The 23336-nt window shown below is 40.3% G+C and overlaps 1 protein-coding gene across 2 annotated transcripts in view; it reads right to left on the bottom strand.

Moving 5' to 3' along the window:
- Nucleotides 1-23336, bottom strand: part of LOC128385217 (ELKS/Rab6-interacting/CAST family member 1-like) — a 123862-nt gene that overhangs the window by 28982 nt on the left and 71544 nt on the right. For both annotated transcript variants that reach the window (XM_053344069.1, XM_053344070.1), the window contains one exon: nt 5403-5550. In XM_053344069.1, coding sequence (XP_053200044.1) covers nt 5403-5550 — 148 coding nt within the window. The remainder of the gene's footprint in view (nt 1-5402; nt 5551-23336) is intronic.

The following is a 23336-nucleotide window of genomic DNA, read 5'->3' as shown; positions in this document are numbered from 1 at the left end:
TGAGATTATAACGTAATTACACAGATTGCTTTTTTTCAAGCAGCCAGGCTATAGCCTCAATTTGCATTTAACTGTACTTCTATAAATAAAATAAAAAATATTTCAGACACTGAAATTAAGTTACTCTTGTGAACTAAGTCTAAATCATACCTTCATTGTCAAGTTAAATAATGTAAAATGAAAACAAAGGAGGAGCTCCCCAGTCAAACAATGGTGATGAATATTGGTCGTTAGGTACACACATTCAAAGCTCTTTCACGTTGCATTCATGTCTCTCTCTCTGGCTGATGATTGGTCCACTGAATGAACTGCTGCTCTGTCCCGCCCACTGAACACAGCCAGTCCAGAGAGCCACAGTAGCACATACTCACTTAGAAATATTGACGACTCCAAAAAGAGGGGTTAGGATCTGCCTAAAAACTTGCTAGATATGTAAGGGGGGGGGGGGTCTTAAAAGTTGCCAAATTTAGCAAGAAAGTGGCTAAGTTGGCAACACTATCATGATGTTCCTTTGGGTATTTTAAATGTGTCAAAATTAACGCCTAGAGAAATGATCTCATGTTGCAATTCACAGCTTGAAGTGAATTAGTGAAGCGGGCAGCAGAACTTCCTCTCTCTCTGTCTTTCTCTACTCTCTTGCCCTCATTCATATCTAATACTGCTGAACCCAAACCCCCTAAAACCATGAATTAGAAAAGGGAGAGGAGACAAAAATGGGGGGATGAGAGGAAAGCAAGAAAAGGAGACGAGGAAGAGCACTGCAAGGAGAAAATGAAGGAAATTAATAAATTAACACCTCTCCTTTTTTTCCCTTCAGCCCTCTCTCTGTCTTATCCTGATTTTCATCTCTGGCCTTTCTTTACATCTTCCCATTTTCTGTAATTGTCAGGAATGCTGACCTCAGCTCACTTGTTTCTGTGCCAGCTCTCTCTTTCTCACTTAATCTAATCATCACACCATTATTTCACTCCTCCCCCCCCTTGCTGCTCCCTTCTTCTTCTCCACTCCACCTCCCCTCCCTCCCTCCATCCTTCCTGCGGGTCTGCTGTAACCCGCTGACAACGGACAGAATGAGAAACAAATGAACATGGAGAGAAGTGGGAAAAAAAACTGCTGAGTCACGGTTGTAAGAAAATCATTTCATTGTGATAAGGCTCCGGGGAATAATAGATTAGATTATTGTTTCGTCTTTCTCTCTAGTGGTGAAAGGAGATCCTTGTTGATATCTGTGCAATTATCAATAATGGAAAGTTGCTGAGTCATGGTTGGACAAGAACTATTTCATCATAATATAAAAATTAGATTAGTTTTTCCCCCGTCTTTCTCTGTCAAGACGAGAAAGTTGTTGATAAGTAGAAAATTACAAATGACAATGAAAAGCGACTGAAGGGGAATTATTTCATTGTGACAAGTCTCTATGGATGAATAAATTAGATTAGAGCTACATTTTTCCACTTTTGTCGGTAAGATGAGATGTTCACAATGAATATAAACAAATAATGATGAATGGTTAAGTCTGTAAAGAGAAAGAGAGACAACTGAGAGACAGAGGGCAGTAGATAATGTTACACTATGACAACTGAGAACTAAATTATATTTACCAAAAAGTGACGACGCACTGTACTAAAACTGTGTTTAGTCTTTCATGCACATGTAAATACCGGTTTTGAAGATGAAAGGACATCAAAATGTTTATTTTTGCCCTTAAAACTACAAAATGTCCTTTACATCTAGTTGCATCTGAATGAAAATCACATATCCTTCCATCCATTCTGAGCAAGTGAAAACCCATTTTTGCCTATTCTGGGTTACATCTTAGCTAGAACACACTTTTACATGCTGCTTCATAATTCACAACATCAAGCAATCATTTTCACAGGATTCAAATACTTCAGAGGTTTAGAGTTGGAGTGGAAGGTGTTCCCACCATAAACCCTGGTTTTATTGCAGAGATTTAACCGTCAACTCTTACGTTATTTTTGTCCCTTTTTGGGTTTGTGATTAACTGCTAATTTAACTACTATGTTTTTTCCCATCATCTTATAGCCTTAATAGTATCCAAAGCCACGAATATAGAAAGGAAAACCTTAAAAATGGCCATATTGCAGCCAGGCCTTAGCCACACAGGTACAGAATAATGGCCAAGGCCACGGCCACACACACTCCTTACACAACCTGTAAATGTTAATCACATGTGTCTCTAGAGAAAGAGTAGCGTATCCCTCACTTCCCTCCTCCACTTCTGTCTTTCTCTGTTTGTCTCTCTCAAATTTCCGGTTTTGTCTCTGTCTCTGAGAAACTTGTAAGTGAAGAGGAAGGAGACTGTGAGAAAGAAAGGAGGAGAAGCAGGTGAAGAGAGCTGAGATTGCGTTGATCTACAACCTCCTGGCTTCCCTGCAGCTGGGGGTCAAAGGGCAAAATGCAGGAAACATTTCAGGGACACACACGTAAACTTTAACATACACAGGTGTGTTTTGTGTGTTTACACACTATACACACACACACAAATTCTTCTTTTCTGTCCTGTGTCTATTTACATTGCATATCCATCTATTTATTAGATTTTCTCTGATTAAAAGTGCTTGTTTCTGCTTTGTCATTGGTGCACAATCAACTTAGTTAAAATTAATACAATATTGTGCTGATGCACACAAATCTATGAGTTTTGTCAAGTATAGAGCTTGAACAATTAGTGGATTAATTGATTAGTTGATCACCAGAAAATTAATCGTAGCAGTAATTGATAATTGTTGGTCATTTTTTTTGCAGAAATGCCAAACATCTGCAAAGGCAGGTTCCCCTATATACATTTTTTGCATTATGAGCACTACTGCATAAATTTCTCATTATTGTAATATCAACGGGTTACTAATGACTTTCACTCACATACTGTGCAAGCACGATAACACGCTACGTTATTGAGGAATTGTTTTCAATCATCAACTAGTGCATCAAATCCCAGAATCATGCTTCAAAGGACATCTATGTGAAAAATACTGTTATAAGAGTAGTGTAGCTCCCTTCAGGAATAGGGCAGTGTGTAATGTGGGTGCATAGGGAGTGTGTGGTTGAGCAAGTCGAGAGAGTAAGCCGCACAAAAGTGACGGAGAATACGAGTGAAGCAGAGTAAAAGGTTAGCAGTAAGTTGTCAATCTGGCAGTAAATGTACGGTACAGACTGTAGCGTGTCAATTAATAAACACTGCAGCTTCTCAGGACGAAGGAAATGTTTACAATATTTTTATATCTCTGATTATACAAGAAATTACAAAAAAGCAGGTCCGCCCAGGTGTGTGTAGTGTAAGCACAACCAAAACTTCCATCTGTTCAATTCATACTGTCTCTGACCTCCAACGGCAGCCGCCAAAAACCCTCCAGAACCACTTGTTGTACATTAGACACACAAAATATATACTGCTTTGTGTACACATGCTATATTTGTCTCTAAAGCAAACATGTTTACAGCTCATCAAGTTGATGACTTAAACTGTAAATGAGTAAACAGTTTGTGCATCAATGATTTACACTTGTTTCTGTCCATCTGTCAGGGAGGTTATTAATGTGTTTGTCTGTGTGTGTGTGTGTGTGTGTGTGTGTATGTGTGTGTGTGTGTGTGTGTGTGTGTGTGTGTGTGAGACACTTTAAAGAGTGAGCTAAAAATACTATACCAGCCTCCGCTCATACACTGCAAACACACACACATGGACAGGAAAATTGAGGAAGTCTCGGCGGTTATCCATCATTCAGGGACTGAACATTATGACACCACAGAGAGAGTGAGGGAGAGAGAGAGCGAGAGAGAGAGAGAGAGAGAGAGAGAGAGAGCAAGAGGGGAGCAAAACCGCGAACACCTTAAACACACACACGGCACACACACACACCAGCACAGTGGAGTCTCTGTGTTGTCAGTAACCACCTTCGAGACCCTGAGGTGTCATAAAAGACTTCAAATAGGATGGGGAGAGAGAGGCGTAGGGATGAGGAAGGAAGAGAGAGGAGAGTGATGCACGTTATAATGACTTCATTTGACAGTCCCCCCCTCCACCCCTCCCTAGCTTTTCTCTTAAACATGCACACGCACGATTTTTCCCTTTTCGTGTGGGTGCAACATTTTATCTTATTGAATCCTTTGAGCCTTTCTGTATCCATTAAGTGGATTTTTGGCAATATTCAATAACTGGAAATATTTCGCCACAAAAGAGGTTTTTTTTTAACATCTTATCTATTGAGGCGCTTTTGAGAATGAAAACTCCATTGTTATTTCTGAGTAACAGTTTAATTTCACAGTTCGAATCAAGGGAAATTAAAGTGAATATGAAGCTCTCTGATCTCGCCTTGGCTTTTGATATATTAGGTCTTATCACTGTGTCAGTGTGTTTGGTATTTGGTGTGTATGTGTGTATGTTGGCGCCTTGCGTGCAGAAATAAAGAGTTATGTAGCAAAGTGGGTTAGAGGCTAAAAAGACTGCCCCATAAACTTGAGTCACATGACTTAGACTCTTGATATTCTCATTATTTATAACTAAAAAACATTTAAACTACCCTAAATATGAGCCTTCAATTAATAAATATATTAACTAAAAAGAAAAAGCAGATATAGAGTGATGGAGAGAAGTACAGAAGAAAGAACAGAGGGGAAGAAACTCACCAAACTCCCAGTTGGGTCATCCACTAAGGAGTTGGTTAATTCACTAGACCCACGAGACTTTACTGTGTGTGAGTGTGTGTCTCTGAGTGTGTGTGTGTGTGTGTGAATAGGCCTCTGTGTGGAACCACAGAGGCATTTGGTCATGTTTATATCCTTGTTTTTGGCCTGGGTGAGTGTGTACATATCGGTGTGCGTTTGTGTGCTAAACTCTATAAACATGTGCCATACCAGCTGAGTGTGAGGTGTGTGTGTGTGTATGCAATGCATGTGTCTTTGTGGATCTGCGGACAGCAAATTTAAATAAATACGAAATTCATGTGAAAGTGTTGTCACCAGAGATTTGTAGAGGGGTTGAACTCTGTGTGTGTTTGTGTGGTGAGTTCAGGAGGGGTAGATTCATCCTAAATTTACCCTTAGCGGTTAGAGGACTGCGGACACACATCTGGACTCACTTTCTTTTTGCCTCTGTTGTTTTCTTTGCTCCCCTCTTCAATGTGGGCCTCACCTGTGATCTCTCTCTCTTTTTTATTACTCCTTTCTCCACTTTTTCACACTCTTCTCTTACCACGATCATAAACTTTATCATCATCATTGCCTTTAAGCCCCCCACACCTCCCACTTCTCTCTCTTTCACGTCCATCTCTGTACTCCTCTTCTCTCATTTAAATAACAGAGTAAAAGGCTTTCCCGGAGTCCACCTGGATGCCAAAGTCTATAGTGTGTGTGTGAGAGTGATTTGGTGTGAATAAGCCTACCTGCTGTTTGAGCTGATGAACCAGACTGTCCTTCTCCCTCTTCAGAGCTGCCACTTCGTCTTGGGTTTTCTTCTTCTTGGACGAGGAGAGCTCCAGCAGGGCGATGTTGGCATCTTTCTCACTTATAGCTGCCAGGAGTGCCTCTTGTCTGCACAGACAAAAAAGTCAATTTCTTTAGCAAGACTTTTACAAAATAACAACATAGTTACTTTGATATTAATTAAAGCTACAGTACACTTGCTATTGTTGTACACTGATGACGTTAATTGCAGAGAGGGTAAAGTGTTTGAATTTGACAGCTTTTAAAACAGAGAAATGAAGTACTGTACAGACACTGGTGAATGCAGGTTCAGCTTTTTCTTTATCACACTGCTATGAAAGACAAAGTTTGTATTTTGCTTTTTATTCCATTGGAAAGTTTTTGTTTAATTTGCCCAATTGTGAGATATCTGTTTCTCTATGGACTCAGGGAGGGATCCTGTTTATGGAAAGAAACGTCACTACTTAATTTTTAGATGTCATTTTACAATGCTCCAAGCACCACAATTGACATTCCGCTCATCTTCCTGTCATTAGGGTGGAGGGAGAAAAACTCAGAGAGGGATATCTTAAAATCTGGACAAATAAAACCAAAATTGTCTGCATGGCCAAATAGCAATTTGGGTTAACCGACTTTAACTTTTTAGTTTATGGTGAACCAATGGCATGTCAACAAGTGGGAGAACTCTTAAATCAGAGAGTTTAGGAGGATAAGATTGGTGTATTTTACACAAAGATGGGTCTTCCTGGTGGTTGAGTATGACGCATACTATGTCATCAACATGTTCCTGGTTTGATCAGGGCTGGGTTGATTTCTACATATCCGAAACCTTTCACTCTCTTCCTCATTTCATATCTCTCAACACTGTCTTCTATCCATAAAAGCAAGGATTGAATATGAATAACATTTAAAAAAATTACACAGGGATTGCAGACCTGATTTCATCCTATCTGCAGGAAGACTTACACTAATCTCTTTCTAATGATAAATAACTTCACTGACAGGGAGACTCCATTTCAGTAACAGAGCAGGGAGCTGGCTGTAAGTCAATGTGTCATTCATGGACACTTCAGCTAAGTGTGCGTTGCCAAAGTGGTGGCCCAAGATTCATGAGGCCACCTGACTTCCAACAAAGAGCATATTTAGTGTATGAGTCCAAAACTACTCAAATAAGCCATCGCATTGTGTTTAACTACGCTTAACTTTATTTATCTACACATATATACATGCCTTCAACACTATTCTCTAGTCTTATTCCTCCAGTTCTCTTGTCTCTCCCTATCTCTGTCCCTGGCCTGGATAATCAGGCTGACAAATAGCATTCCATGTGGTTGGGAAGCTACAAGCCGCATCCCATCCATCCCATCAACCCTGGATCTAGCCGAGCCGCCTCCGAGGACACCCAGAGCTCTGAATTCTCGGAATTCTGCCCGTTTCCAGAGAGAATCTAAATCATACCGTTTTTCCCCATAATCTCATGGGGCTCGAAGATTGGCCACACGCAATCACACAAGCACACAGAGATGCTAAGTTGCATATGAGCAAATAAATATCTTCCCCTTTCATCTGTCTCTCTGAATCTCTCCTCTACATGTATTTGCATTCAGCTGATACTAATAACAAAGTGATATTTGTCAACGGAAATGAATAAAGCTTCAGTTTCATGACCAAAATATAAAATTCACCCTTTCCTCTGCTTATATTGGTTTCCAACCAACGTATCAATCCTGATACACACATAAAAACATACAATAATCCAGATACACCCAACAATACAGACACCCACTGATGCTAAGACAAATTTATATTTTTTGTTAATTTTCTTTCTTGTAACACAATTATACTTCCTTTCTCTATCTCTGTCTCACACATACACAGATACAGTGGTCCAGTGAGGAATGCAGTGATGAGAGTGTCTAAATGAAGACAGATTACATGTTTGGACTGTGTGAAGACCCACAGATTCTTTGGTCAACCTCACTGACCATACTGTCAGTGAACAAGCATCCCATCATGCATCTCCACTGTAGCAATCTGACAGCGGCAGGAGTTGGAGGGGTTGAGACTGAGGTTGGTAGATTGATTCCCTGAGCAAGTCTGGCCACTGTCAGATGCTCAATGGTGATTACTATAAATGACTTTCTCTGAAATGTATATGACATTTTTAAATCAGAAATATATTTAAATTTATCTGGAGAGAAATGACAAAATCTAAAAGAAAGAAGTTTATTTTAACAACACCAAAGACAAGGAACATTAAGGAGCATTCCAGTGTTTCAAATAAGACCAAGATGCACACTTTCTATTTCTTTGACTGCATGGAAGGTAAGACATGAGGTTAAGCTATTATAGGAGTTTATTGTTGGGCAGCAGTAATAATATTAATTACTTTTGGAGACAAGAGAAGGCATCTATATATATGGAAACCTTTGAATCAGTACCAAAAACAGTCCTAAAAGACTTAACGTTTTTTATCTTATACAAACATGACAATATGTTGTGCCCATAACACAAAGGCTTTTAACTCTACTATTGTACAATCAGAGGGAAGTGTGTATTTTACATGTTGGCCATAAAACTGACTGTCAGTTTTTACAAGTTCCTAGACATTAAGATACAGAACGCCCTTCCGCTTAATCAATGTGTTGACCAGTTTACAGACATTTAAACTTCATTCATGCCTTAAGAAGGAACATTTCCCTTCTTCCAGATTGTGAGACAGTGGAACAGTGTCACAGTCTTTTCCTTTCTTTTTTGTAAAAATGCTTTTACACACACTCTCTCACACACCCACCCACCCACATACATACACACATTCTCACACATTCTCTCTCTCACACACACACACACACACACACACACACACACACACAGTATGGCTAATGGAATATTAGTCTTGTTAAAGCTAACAGTGCGTCGAGTTTTATACCATATCTGAGAGTTACCTGCCAGCACATGGCGCTTATAAACCCTGGTGATAAAATGATATTTATTCCAGATGCACTTGTCTCATTCTGGGCCTCGCTAGGGCTTTCCCTTCATCTCTGTCTAACATACACATGCAAAAACACATTCATACACACATATAAAGCACTCTCCACTTGGCCTTCTCAGCTAAACACACAAGTGCTGGTTGTGGCTACTGCTGTTGCTATGTGATCATTAAAAAGTGTTTCAAGTGCAGTGCTCTTTTGCTAAATCTTTAGATAATTCTACTGTCAAAGGGCACTTAAAAACATAGTACTCTCTCAGCACTGCTGGCAATGTGTCCTTACCACTGAACGTAACAAAGACAGCAAAGCCAGCACTGTGAGGAAGAAAGGTTCCCAGTGGACACAGTCTCAGATCTCGAACTTTCCTTTCAAGTGTTCCTTTTCTGTAGCAATGGAGGGCACAGAAGGATAAAGGAGAGTCTACTATCAGTAAGCACAGAATAACATCCATCAGCGTTATATTTCCATATTTTGGCTACATCTTTTGAATTAAATGATTTTTTGCACTACACCTCCCAGAGATAGTTTGTCAATCAGTTTGTTTAGCAGGGTGATATCTTTGTCTCTAGATTTTGTGAAGATGAAGTTTAAGTGTCACGTTGTTCTTTTACTGTTCAGCCTCAGTTTTTAGTTTGTATTCAGACAGGCGGCAGAACTCCATCAAAACCTGCAGCGTCATCGTTTATTTCATTGAGACCAGCAGGGGTCCCTACGAGAGAGCTCCAGCAAGAAGTCTGTCTCTTATAACTTTTATCACAAGTAATACATCCCCCAGCCAATCAAATAACTTCACATATTTGATTCATTGCTTTGATGTGACCAAGGCAAGTCTACTGTTGATTGACTGTGTCACAGAAGATCGCTGTTTGTTTCCCATAAAACTGTAACTACGATCATCCCCTGACCTTAACCCCGTATTTATTATTGTAGCCATGGCGACGAAGGTCGGCTAAATTTAAGAACATAGTAACTTTTAATCTACACCACATGTTTCTCTAACCTTAAAGTGATCATTTTCACACAAACCATCATATTTTCTGACACCTTACCAAGTGGTTTTTGTGCCTAAACCTGACCAGGCCTTTACCGCAGTGTTGTCATTTCATAAAACATTATTATTTTGTTCACAGTGATTAACGGTTTGGGAAAACACAGACAAATTATGTCCTGCTGATTACTGCCAACAGGGGTGCCAGATTAGAGAACACTTTTATATGTCGGTTGGGAGAGCACTGTCAAACGACCGCTTTAGTCATTTAATGTGGAGGACTTGTTGCAATAATGGTTCAGGGTAGGTTAGGTTCATAGTTGTGGCAAATATCTAGTAAAACATGGTTCAAACTGGGCAACTAGGACGCAAGAAAGTTAGCAAGAAAGTTTGATGGGACCACCATCCCAACCTCCTCCATACTTTCCGCCTTTCGTCAACTAAAATTCAACTCAAACAAACAAGATGAGGTAAATATGAAAAAAACTTACAAGCACATTTGACACAAGATTAAGCCTAAATTAAATAAAAACTGACAAAATCGACACAACTTCTCTCTCTCACCTATTCGCTATCAGTATCTCTCTCCCACCCTGTCTTTCTCATCTCTTTCTCTTCACCCCACCCACCCCACACCCCTCCCCACATCCTCTGTCACTCCCTCTATCTCTACACCTCCTCTCGCTCTCCGTCTATAAAGAAGACGGGAGGAATTCTTTCCGTTGTTTGGCGGTCGTGTGCCATGATGTCATCGCCGTGGCGACAAGGGAGACAGTAAGCAGATACACACAAATGCACCAGGCACCTGACCCCAACCCCAGCACACACACACAGACGAACACACACACACACACGCAGGGGCTCTCTCCTTCCTAAAACCACTTAAGGCCCCTCACTTTATCAGAAACACTAATGCCTGGTCTTAGATCACTCACATTTTTCTACACACACACACCAAAGCAGCTTCCCGTGTGTGCTGCATTATCTCTTTCATGCTGTCACCCTCTACAGCAATCTACAGTGTGTGTAAGGGAGTGTGTGTAAGAGTGTATACTGAAGTGACAGCTCAATGTCTGAGTTTAAGACAGCATGCATTTCTGTATGTGTATGTGAGCTTATAAGGTTGTACTTGCGTGTATTTCACTGTGTTTGTCTGTGTGTGTTCAGTATTTTCTTTCTGTGTATTTGTGTGTGGGAGAATGTGTGTGTCCTTGTATGTGTGTGTGTGTGTATGGGTAAGGTAGATTCAGTCCAGTGTGACATTAGCCAGTCTCTGTCTAAGACAAACACAGAGCTATTTTAGAAATAATCCCCTCTCTCTGCTCTCTGTTTCCGAATGAACAAAGCAGCTCTCCATTGTTTTTTGTGACACTGTCTGCTCTGGTTACACAGGAGGCCGGTTGTAGGACACCAGAGTTTACTCTTTAACCCCTGCAGGACGTGGTGCGTGTCAAGCTCGACCTCATTTCTGTGAAAGGAGGTTTCTCTCTACATGCTAGACATCTGCAAGTTACAGAGAACCAAATGACTCGTGCTACCTTGAATCTGAGGAGGGTTTGACTCAACCGCTTCCACCACGTTTAGGAAACTGAGTTCTGAGGCAAGTAAAAATCAGAAGAGTCACTTGAGTGGCAACAGTGTGTTGAAAAAAAAACCCCCCAATGTGGTTTCCTTTCACCCACCAATTAGTAAGAGCGCAACAACAAAGTGAAAGTGACCTAAATTAGTAGATATCACTTGCTAGCCTTGTGTAACAGCACCAATAATTCATGATTCAAACTCAAGTTTACTTTGATTTCTATTTTGTTGCTATTGATCACTTTGTCAGGGTAAGAAAAATCCACTTCATGCAGAACAAAGGCTCAAGGAAGAAAATATGCTAAATCCTGTCGTGCAGGAAAGAGACAGAAGACATGAATGTGTCCCTTAATTTCAAGAAATGACATCTGCTGTTGGTAAGTCTGAGAAGATACAAAAAATCTCCAATTACATTTGAGCCATCACCAGACACAGTCTTTGTTTCTGCCAATTACTGTAAGTGATCCATCTGGAGCTCAAAGTCCCGCAGGATGATCGCTTAAATGTGACCTTTGACAAAAAAAGTTTATAAGTATGATGTGGCGATTGCTCACCCTTTAAGAGGCAGAAAAAACCTCAAGATGGATGTGGCTTTAAAGAGGACATCTGTGAGGAGTTGGAGATGTGGCCACCTGGAAGCAAGCTGAGGTCAGATCAGCCTCAGCTGGATCGCCAAGGGGGAGGAAAATGACAGCGAGAGGACCCGAAACACCTGATGATAAATCTAATGAGTCTGTAAGAACACCACTGAGGATGTGTCCAGAAGCACCAGGAGATGACTGTCTAAGCTTGAGGTAAATGCACTTCATATTAAAGCTAATAAAACACTATTTATTTTACTATGTAAGAAACACAGAGACTTTGAAATATCAAATTCCAGCAGGGTAGCAAACTGAGCAGATATTTTCCACAGCCCCACATCTGAAATTGAAGGTGGATGTGACAAGCATACAGTAAATTCATAATCTTTAATCCTGTCCACAGACTTTACTGTTCTGTATATCAGGAAGAAGAAAGAGGAGAGAAATAGCACCTGGAATATTTAGTTCAAACTGCAATGGAAGAAAATCGCTGTTTTAAAGAGAGAAGAGGGTGGAGGAGAGATGGGGAGAATGAGATACAGGAGGGCACAGCTGGCTCTTAGTGGTTGCTAATGCTGCCTGGAGGCGCGCACACACACACACACACACACACAGACAGACACAGACACACACACACACACACACACGTAGCATAGAGACATGGACTGAAGTAATCTGTGAAAGAGAGAAGAAAAGGAGGAACTGAAAACCTTTTCTGCTACTCACTTTATTTCTTTTATTTTCACTCTTTGTCCCTGAACCCTCTCCTGATTCTTTCTGACAGTTTTTTGCTTGATAATCAGGTGGCTTACAGTTGAAAGACCACACACATAGGAGGACACACACACACACACACACACACACACACACACACACACACACACACACACACACACACACACACCTAAGACTGGTTCTGGTGTTCATGACTGTGCATAATCTACTTCTGCATGAGGATTAAAATTAAATCAATTTCATAAATCCTCCATCTGTCTATCTCTGTCTTCTCACACAGATATACACACACACACACACACACACACACACACACACACACACACATACACACACACACACACACACACACACACACAAACACACAGACACACAGACACACACACACACACACACACAGTTTCTGGGTCTCCAGAGTGGGGCTGCCCTGTAGAGTAGTATTTCTCTCCCAGCTGACAGCTTCTGTCCTGGGGCAGACAACCAGCGAGGACTGGGCCCCCTATTCTCATCTGCAACTATGCCTCACAGCTTAAATTACTGAGCAAGAAAGAGAAAAGTAAAGAAACAGAGTGAGAAGAATAAAGGTGGAAGCTTTTCTTTGTATAAACACACATCTGTACACTTAATATATACAACATATATCTATCTGACATGGAGTTGATAATTCCTTTAAAGTAAGGCTTTACTCTACTTCTGTTCACACACAAGCACACACACACACTGGTTTTATTGCCCTACAAGAGAAAACGCAGAGCAAAGAATACACACATCAGAGCAGGTTTTATGAAACATTTGTTCGTGCTGGACTGCCATGTGTGCAGCATCAAAGCAGAGACAGTCAATAAAGCTTTGGTTTATAGAAAACCATTAACTGTAGCTCTCTTTCTACTGCTAAAGCGCCAATGTTAAATTTCACTTCACTAAATTATAAGAGCACTTATTAGCAAAAACCTACCGCCGTTACGTACATTTAAAAGTTTGAAATTGTTCTCCTGGGCTACTTTAAACCAAAAACATCAAAGGGATACTATTGCATTGAAAATGTGGCATTATGATAAATGGTTATCTCGAATTACAGTTAAGAATGCCCTGTATACTGTAGCTTTTATTTACCGTCACAAGAACAAAATGTGCTCACTATTCTGGGAAGTTTGCGGCAACAAACAGACAAAACTACAACATATCCGATCAGTAGGCCCTGATTTGGTGGAAACTTTGTTGTATTTTTGACTGACACAGCTCAGATTAAAGTAGCATAGTCACATTGAGAACAGCAGGGTTGTTCACGAGATCTATTTGAAAGTGTGTATCTTAAACTATAGTGGAAGTGGGTCAGAGACACTGGACATGAATGATTTAGTGTGGAGAGAGACGAAGGAGCGAGAGACCATCAGACAGAATTGGAAAAAGTGGGAGAAAGGGAGAATTAGGGAAATAAAGCTGGTGCACAGGATAAGACTATGTGTGTGTGTGTGTGTGTGTGTGTGTCTGAGAGAGAGAGAGAGAGAGAGAGAGAGAGAGAGAGAGAGAGAGAGAGAGAGAGAGAGAGAGAGAGAGAGAGAGAGAGAGAGAGAGAGAGAGAGAGAGAGAGAGAGAGAGAGAGAGAGAAAGAGAGAGAGAGAGAGAAAAGCTCCCCTCAAGGAGCTGTTGTACATCAGAGAGGCTTAAAGAAAGACAGCGAGAAGGCTTACACACACAATCATACACACACACATACACATACACATACACATATAGTGTAGAAAGAAACAGCATTGACAGGGAAGGGAATAAAATAACTGGAGGATTTGGAGGGAAAACAAATCAAAGAGACGTGAAGGGGGAGAGAGGGAGAGGGATGGAGTGAGGGAGGGAAGGAGTAGCAGGAAAGGGAGGTAGAGAGACAAAAGCAGTAAGAAGGGAAGAGAGAGAGAGGGAGGCAGAGAGGAGGGCAGGTGGGACTACTGCATGACAGAATGAGGATTTGTTCTTGACATATTTCCCCTTTTTCTTGCTCCATTTTTTCTCTTAAAAACACTTTTTTCTCGCTAACCCTCTCTCTCTCACACACACACAGATACACACATATTTAAAAACACACACTGTGACTAATAAGAAAGGTGTAAAAATGCATTATCCATGGTCTGCGGGAGGGTGTTCTTTCCATGGGACCACACATGCACACACGCACACACACAAACACACACACACACACACACACACACACACACACACACACACACACACAGACACAGAAGTGTGACTAAAGATGCAGCTTTGTCTTTACTGTCGCTCTATACAATAAATCCATTTCTACGCTGAGAGAGAGCGAGACATCTGCTTACAATCTGGCAGCACAAACTCACTCCTGCAACATTAGACACACTAATGGACACCTGCGACTCCAAAATGTTTATAAAATGTTATTAAGAAAAGCTTTATATGACAGTGTAAGAGTGACAGATATCAAATTATATCAAATCAAATATTTTTAAAATGCATATTCATTAGATGGAGGCAAACAAAGTAAGCTCTCAGTCTCAGCCAAAATGTTTTTGTTTTTTTTAGGAATCCCTCAGCACTGTATCTCAATGTTAAAAAGCAACACCAATGACAGTAATAGTTTAGGTTTTTTTGAGTATTTATGACAAAAATGCTGCTAACCTTTTTCAAAACCACTGGCTTCCATTGAGCACTCAGCAGATCCTGGAGACTGACATCTATCTCTATATATGACTGATTCACATTACAATTAAGAGATAACGCAGACTTTTCAAACTGATCTGCACTCCCAACTGTGTTACAGAGGACAAAACAACTGTAGCCACAAATCAACACATCAACCCAAGATGTGAAGAATTTGCTATCTATTTTTCATATTGTGATATAAATCGACATCAGTGGCTGTGTAGGCATCATGTATTCAAATGAATTCAAAACGGTCGAAAGTAAGCCACATACTATATTCACATATGCATGTCTGAAAATTCTTACAATTACAAAACATTTTTATAACAGTGATTATACTGTTGATGTCACAGCTGTCAGGTTTTAAATCTATTTCTTTCGCCACCTGATGTCTTACTCTTTCTGTTGTCCTCAGTGCATGTTTAAGCAAGTCTATCAGAAGTAAGGATTCTTATGGATGAAGTAATTCCAGCTTTTTTCACTCTTTTTCTCTGCCTGTCTGTCTACTTCAGTTTTATTATTTCTAGAATAGAAATGTAATCGTCTGGCACTCGCAACATACAATCAGAGGCTTTGAAAAAAGAAGCATGTTTTGTTTGCTACTTTTTGATATGTTTCCCTCTTCATTGCTCCATCTTCCTCTTTAATTGCTGTTTAATGATCTGTGTGATGGCCTGGCATGCAAAACCTGTAATCAACTGAGGAAAACAGGCGAATTTAGGTTTTGCCGCATCCTTTTTTCCTTTATCTGCTCTTTCTCTCCACTTGTTTCTTTTTGCTCTGATGTGTTTGATTCACTTCCATCTTTTGGGAATATCTCGCTCTGCTCTCTACCTCATGTGCTTGTTTTCAAAACCCTCTTTTAATGAATTCAACTCAAATCAGTGCACTTAATAGTTGTGGGACACCTGTGTTATATATTTAGATTAAACATGAAATATGGCAATAACAATACACATGTCGACACAAAAGAGAGAGAGAGAGGGGAGTTTTGTCTTTCTCTGCTGTACTGTATGTTCAGCTGAAGATCACTGGGTTCAACGTTTCACAATCTTTTTATAAAACCTTGTTACTTAAATACGAAACTGCAGCACATCTTTTATTGCTTCTATTTTCCCCGATTCCAATCTCAGTTTCTCACAAGGGAACAGAAAAAAAATCAAAAAGGACAGAGGAAGAGAGCAGGAGTCAGAGAGAAGAGGGCAAGAAAGGCAACTACAGAGAGCGCGAGAGAGAGAGAGAGAGAGAGCAAGGCGCCCTGATTTGAGCTTGTAAGACTAAGTGTCAAACTGCATGCCCTTTTTGCCATACTAAGCTCTCAACATGTCTGTCATACACACAAAACACACAACAAATACACACACACGCACAGACTTGGTTTGGCACACTGTGGATTAATCTCATTGCTGTCTGAGGGGATCAAAGCACTTGTCTCTGTGTTTGGTGTGCTGCCATAAGCATGTGTACATGCATTTGGGTGGGAGGATGTATTTTTATGCATGTGCCTGTGTATGTGTGTGTGTGTGTGTGTGTGTGTGTGTGTGTGTGTGTGTGTGTGTGTGTATGTATGTGGGTTTACATCTCCAAGCATTCCTCTGGGAGTAAAAGCTTCTAAGCAGTCATGCTGTCTCATCTGGTTTTCCAAGTGACTGTGTGTATGTGTGTATCTGTACGTGTGAAGGCAACATGTATTCCCATTGTTTGTGATCATTTCCGTGTGTGTGTGTGTGTGTGTGTGTGTGTGTGTGTGTGTGTGTTCTATGCATGCAGTCATATTGTTAGTTATGGCAGAGCAGAGCTGTCGTTCCATTGACACAGCCGTTGAAAATAGGATCATATACTTAAGACACACACACACACGCACACGCACACACACACACACACACAATTGATTAGCTTCAGTATGTAGTGACAACAGTGAAGACACAGGAGGACAGACAGGGAGAAACACAGCCAACCAGACACAAATCAGGCGATAATGATGTTTCCAGACAGATGTATGCACAGGAAGAGGAATGAAGAAATGGAAGGAAGGAAGGAAGAACGGATGCAAGGAAAGCGGGAATGAGACATGAAAAAAAGGATGGGAGGGATGGAGGGAAGGCATGCCAGAGCAAGTGAAGGAGGGACGGCAGGAATGAAGGGAGGGATGGCGGAAGGGGTGCAGGGAGAGGTTGAGGGTTAGAGGGAGGCTGGGAAGGAGATAAAACGGAGAAGAGAGCACCAAAGGAGAAATAAATTGAATTTATAGTGTTCACCTTGAGGCATCAGCCAAGGCCCTGACTGCAGTAACCCGAAGACAGCACAGCAACTTGGTGTGCCTGAATACTTTCTTTATAGTCTAATTGTACATGTGGCACAAGTGTTGGTTCATCAACAGGCTTTTTTCATTGAATTACTCAAATGCTTTTAATTCTTTATAATATCTCAAATCTAAAAAAAAATTAAAAATGAATAAATAATATTTCTGACATGAAAACACTGAGTGAAGAGTTAAATGAATGAAGAACACAGACATAAGTCACTATCATTCATTCCTTCTGTCCTCTGTCCTTCTCCTGCTCCTGCTGCTGCTGATGTGATTCACTGCTGCAGGTACAGCAGTCAGAGAAAGGAGGGGCTGGTTTGCCTCAGCCAGCAGCTAAGTTTATAAGAATTTGGAAATGTTTTATATATGTTACAAACTAAGCTAACAGTGAGGCTACTTACACACAGCTTTTGTTTGTAACACTTCACTATTAGCCTAACATTCGTGCTATGGTTGTGTAAAAGATGCAGTCAGTGGATGGAGACTGCAGGCAAAGCAGACATGTTTATGCTTGTTTAACAGGTGGCTTGATAAATTACTCGTATTGGTTTTTCAGTTGCAGAGGTTTTATTGCAGTAACATTAACAAACATTGTTGTCATCTGGAGTAAAAATCTTTCACTTCACCTGGCTTCCTGCAGCCTCTCTGCTATGCTGTGTGTATGTGTGTGTGTGTGTGTGTGTGGAGGCAGAGGAATTAAGCCCCACCTTCGGTCAGACACCAATACAAGGAGCAGAGGAGAGGACAAAGAAGAGCAGCTGCAGCACAACCATAAGGGTTCTTAAAATTTTAGAACCACTTCCTATTCAGAACCAGGTTTCAAGGGGCACCCCTAACTCTGAAGTGCTGGAAATGATTCTTTCAGGCATATGGAAGATCAAATTTCAGTATACCCAAATAGATTTTGGCATTGCTTAATTTTACAAAACAAATTCTTGTGACTCACCACCCAGTATGTGATTATCACTCGTTAGTCACAGCCTGAGGCAGCCTCCCACACACAGAGAAAACAACTAATACATCATGTTTTATTTCCCCGCTAAAGCAAAGACAAAACTAACGTGACACATTTTGTTGCTCGTTGCTGGAAGCCTTGACCATTTCCATTGCCAAAAAAACAGTCAAGTGCATCACCGCCCTTATTTTTCTACAGCAAGGTCTTTTCATTGTGATGCTTGAATGTTTTCTTCATAATAAATGGACTATTTAAGCATCCTTAATATTACAATTTCCATAACAACCTTGCAAATAAACAGAAATCAGTGTCTTGCCGTTTTATGTTTTAGAACATTTGCTTCTGCAAATGAATTCTGATTTTAATGCTTCATACAAAGTCTTTATGGGAAAAAACAATGAGCAATAAATCAGGCTACAATTTTGTTCATAAGTTGAATAAAGATGTTGCATGAATGCAGGGGAAGGGTACATCACGAAAGTGGTTATACATTCAATAAAGTGTATACTGCGGCCTGAAAGATTGATGGATGAACATACGGAGTGAGGGAGACGGAGATGAAGGTAATATAATTTCTTCAGGATATCATGCAGTTCTGTTGGCTGGATTAAGTTGTTGTTGGACAGCTGTCTTTCTCCTCTTCACTTTCCCTCCTTTTCCCTTGCCAAAAAACATTTCTGCTTATTTTATTTTATTTTATTATCCTCCTACTGTCCCCCCCTCAAAGAAAGAGATTTACTGTATAACTGTTGCCCTGACTCGCTTTTCTTCTCCTTGTCTCGTCCTCTCTGCATTCTTTTTGTTTTGTGTCTTCTCCTTTCCTCTCCTCCCCATCGACTCTCCTCTTACTTCCTCCCTGGTTCACTTTTTTTTGTCCTCTCCTTTCGCAACCAGCTGTCACGTCAAATCAAACCTATTAACTATAGTCATATTACACAATTGACTATTTCGAAATCAAGAACTATTTTGCTATACCTCATGCGCAAATTATTTTGGATATAGGGTTTTCTAATGAGTAAAACACATGAAGAACACTTTTGTACTGACGCAAAGAAAACATTCTTCTGCTTTTCACAGGATATATAGTACGTAAATACAGTACTGCAAAATTGGGTATTATGTGATTGCAACGACTGATCACAACTGATTCATTTGGAAAATCCCTCCAATATTTCTGCATGAAATAGTCAAACTTGTAAGCTTACTCAAGCCATTCATCAAACTTTTATAAATGAAATGATTCAACCTTAACGATTGATACACCTCAACAAAATTAAGTTCATAATATGTTTCACACTCTTGCCCTGAAAGCTTTTTTCTTGTACTACTGCAGTTTTGCAGCATTACAGAACTGCTGCACTATCAGGAGGAATATTTTCAATAAACTATGAGTTTCCAACTGTTAAAGCCGTTTAATTGCACTATGGATGTTATTATGTTAAAGCATTTTAAATCATGTTTAGTGAGGTAAGTGATGATATTTTTAAGCATGGTAAAGACCAAAACATTAAGAAAAGATTGAAAATAACAGAAATTATTATTACAACTTCCCTTTAGAGGGTTTAGGGTTAGGGTTAGGGGAGATTTTTCTCATGTGCAGTGAAGTATGAAGAATAGAGGGTGTCATATGCTACACAGACTGTAAGTCCTTTTAGCAAGTTTGAGATTTGCCTCAATTAAATTTACTTGACTGAAACTTAAAAAAATAAGTATTGACGCCTCCTCTCCTTTCCTCTAAAAATACTCAATTTCATACTCCTGTCCAAAAAAAGACATGCAAGTGGGTGAAACTGGCAAACAGAATGAATGAAGCAGAGATATGTGTTGAATGTCAGTGATGCAGAAGAGGGGAGAGTAAAATAGCCTTTAATTCATTTTTGACCCAACACCCTGCTGTTACACACACACACACTGTCAGCACATTCTTCTAGCTGGCTGTAACACACACATACACGCAAACCTGCACACTCTAAACATGACAACACACATGCACACATGCACACATGAGGCTAGGAGCAAAATGGGTGCATGTATTTAATGTATATCACAAAGAAAACATGTCTTTGTGTGTTTTACGAGTGTGTGCGTGCATGTGTGAAGGTCACAGCTGATGATTTATCAGTGGAAAAGTCGCATGTTCGAGCTCTGTGTGGCGGATGCTTGTGTGTAGTTCCGTTTGTGCATTTTCTGTTTCTGGATTAGTGTGCATCTGTGTGTGCCCATTCATGCGTGTTAGTTTGTGTGCATGTGGTTTTATGTATGTGCATATTAAAATGTATGCACACACACACACACACACACACACACACACAGGGTAGACATATACAACCAACTGGTGAAAACTATAGCATAAAGATAGGCAGGCACTTGCACAAACTACACTGCAGTGTATGTGTGTGTGTGTGTGTGTGAACCAACAAATGAAGGAAAGGGAGGAAACAAGAGATGGCGAGAAAGCGAGACAGAATGTCAGTGTGTGTTCTTCCAGCTGTATTTGGTATGTTTCTGCGTGTGTGTGTGTGTGTGTGTGTAAGTGTGTTAATATATGCTATGTCTGTCCCAGAAACCTCTGAAACATGCAGTATCATATATCATGTCTTACAGTAACATTAAACCTTACACCAATGTAAAACTGGGCAACAAATCAGACATCAAACCCCAAAGAGTTATGGCAGCCTATGTGCATACAGACAGTTTCATGTGCATTACACGGAGATATATGGACACACAGGACGCAGCCACCTTAAACATCTCATGTTTAACATGTGGGAGAAAACCAGAAACAAATGACGTATTTGCTGACCAAACCCTAATGTCTTGTGAAAAATATGAGCAATCACGTCATGTACATAACTCAGTGCAAGACAAGCTGCTACCTGAAACATCTAAACTTCTCACAGAAGGGGAAATAGTAGCAAAAATATGTAATATGCCAAATATGTGGAAGGAATATCTTTCTGCTACCTGAAAAATATCATGTATTATGCAAAGGCAGAGTTGAAAGTGCTGTCTTTTTTCAGTAAGTTGTCAAATAATCACACATGAATGGGACAATCCTTCATGAGCGCCTGCAGATGATTTTTGGGAGCCTTTAAAAGAGGAATTTTCAGTGTGTTCTGGGTGATAAACTGAGCCTGCCTTTCTCAAAAACCAGACAACAAACAGTTTACAGATGGAAAATAGCAGCGCTGGTTAGTCTTATCATGAAGATGGACAAAAAAACTATCAGTGAAAACATAATATATTTGTTTCTTTTTTAAACAATCATTTTTGGGGACGAAATACTATTTGTGGACAGAGGGGAAAAGAGCACCAAGCTCCTCTGTAACAGGCTGTGACCAGAGATTTTACAATCCATTACTCCCATTATGAGATACACTTCATAGATCAGTAACACTGGCCACAAAACCCTGGTATAAACACACAGGAATCAAAGTTCTTTATTCGATTTACTCTATCATCTAGTAACATGTCAATTTTACAATATAGTTGTAGAAATTTGAGTTTGGCATGAAAAAAACATACATCACCTACAGCATAGATGACATCTGACAGGAAAAGCAAAACTGATGTTTAAACAACCAAATGTTAAATGTAAACGGTCAAATAAGTCATTTGCAGTTGCGTACTGAATGCGTAAGTCATTGGCACTTTGTTTATCTGCTACAGAAACACCAGAGACGATCAGCAGGGTAAATATCTGGTCTCTGCACAGTAGGTATGAGCTGTGTATGGAAACACTCAGTAACACCACAGTTCAAGATACAAGTTGGAACAACAGTGGTCAGTGGAGCCTAATACTGATGTTAAGCACAATGGATTCATACACCCACACATACAGTATGCAGGTGGGACAGTGAAGTTAAACGATAGCACAGATTGAACGCCCACTGGAGACTGTTAAATCTAAATATGGCTGTGAGTAGGGTGGTCTGTACGTGTCTTATTGTATTTGTGTGAATAAGCACATACAGTCAGATTGCATCTGTGTGTCCATCTATGTGTGTTCATGTGTGTGCCTGTAATATAAATATTCATCAGGAAAGGCCTGTATTTTCTTAAAACTAACACTGGACACATCCTGAAGTCAATAAATCAATCATGCTGTGCTTGCACACGTGCGCACGCACACATGCAAATTCACATATAAAAACACGGCCACGCATTCTAAAGCGCTGATGCCTGTAATAATCACACGGGTTGTTACTATGGCGATAAAATGGCCAATAACTTGCTCACCTGGGCTGTGAATGGACATGCTGCTGAACACACACACACACACTCTCTGTTTCTTACTCAAAAACAAAGAAATGCAATGTGGGTAGAAATCACAGAGGACAGAGCACCGGAAAATTCAATTGCAGCACATGCCCTCATTTTCCCATGATGCCACAGTAAAAGGTCCCACAGCATGTTTAAACAGGCAGGAGATCCTATCATGGACATTGTCCTTCTGGCTTCTGTTTTAGCCAAAAGCATTGTTCCACTTAATCAGACCTCGTTGCACGGTCTCAGTGAGGATGTAAAACAGCAGAAAATACATGGAACAACCAGACTGTTGGACTCCTCTTAGCTGCACTTAAAAATGCAAACCCCTCTATTAAAATTACATTAAAATTTACACTGAGTTACAGTGTATGCGTGCGTGTATGTGTGCGTGGGTGTCTGTGTATGTAATCAATCATATGAAGAGCTGGACAGCGATACATGGTTATTGCATTAACACGCTACTTACGTCTATGGCTTTAAAGTGCAGAGAGAAAGAGAGAGGAGATAAAAGAGAAAAGGAGAGAGGGAGATAAAGACGGGGGGTGAGAGGAAAGAGAGAGTTGATGAGGTGTCGGGTGAAGATCAAGTCAATGTGACATGCGACCACCTTCCTGGAACACTGAGGCAACATGGGAAACTACTGGAGATATCACAAGAGCTGCTAATTTCAGGCAAAGTGTTGAAGGTCTGAGGCTTTAAAAAGAATTGGTTGAAAATGTTACATTTAACTGGTGTGTCAAAAGCCAGGTAGTAAAGTAAAGGTGAAGTAATATGGGAAGTTAAATATACTTTATTATTTGTTGTTAATCACAAGCACATT

This window comes from Scomber japonicus, chromosome 23 (assembly GCF_027409825.1).
Source record: "Scomber japonicus isolate fScoJap1 chromosome 23, fScoJap1.pri, whole genome shotgun sequence".
In the NCBI taxonomy this organism is placed as follows: Eukaryota; Metazoa; Chordata; class Actinopteri; order Scombriformes; family Scombridae; genus Scomber; species Scomber japonicus.
The sequence above is the reverse complement of the archived record's forward strand: the minus strand, read 5'-3'. Positions and strand labels throughout refer to the sequence as shown.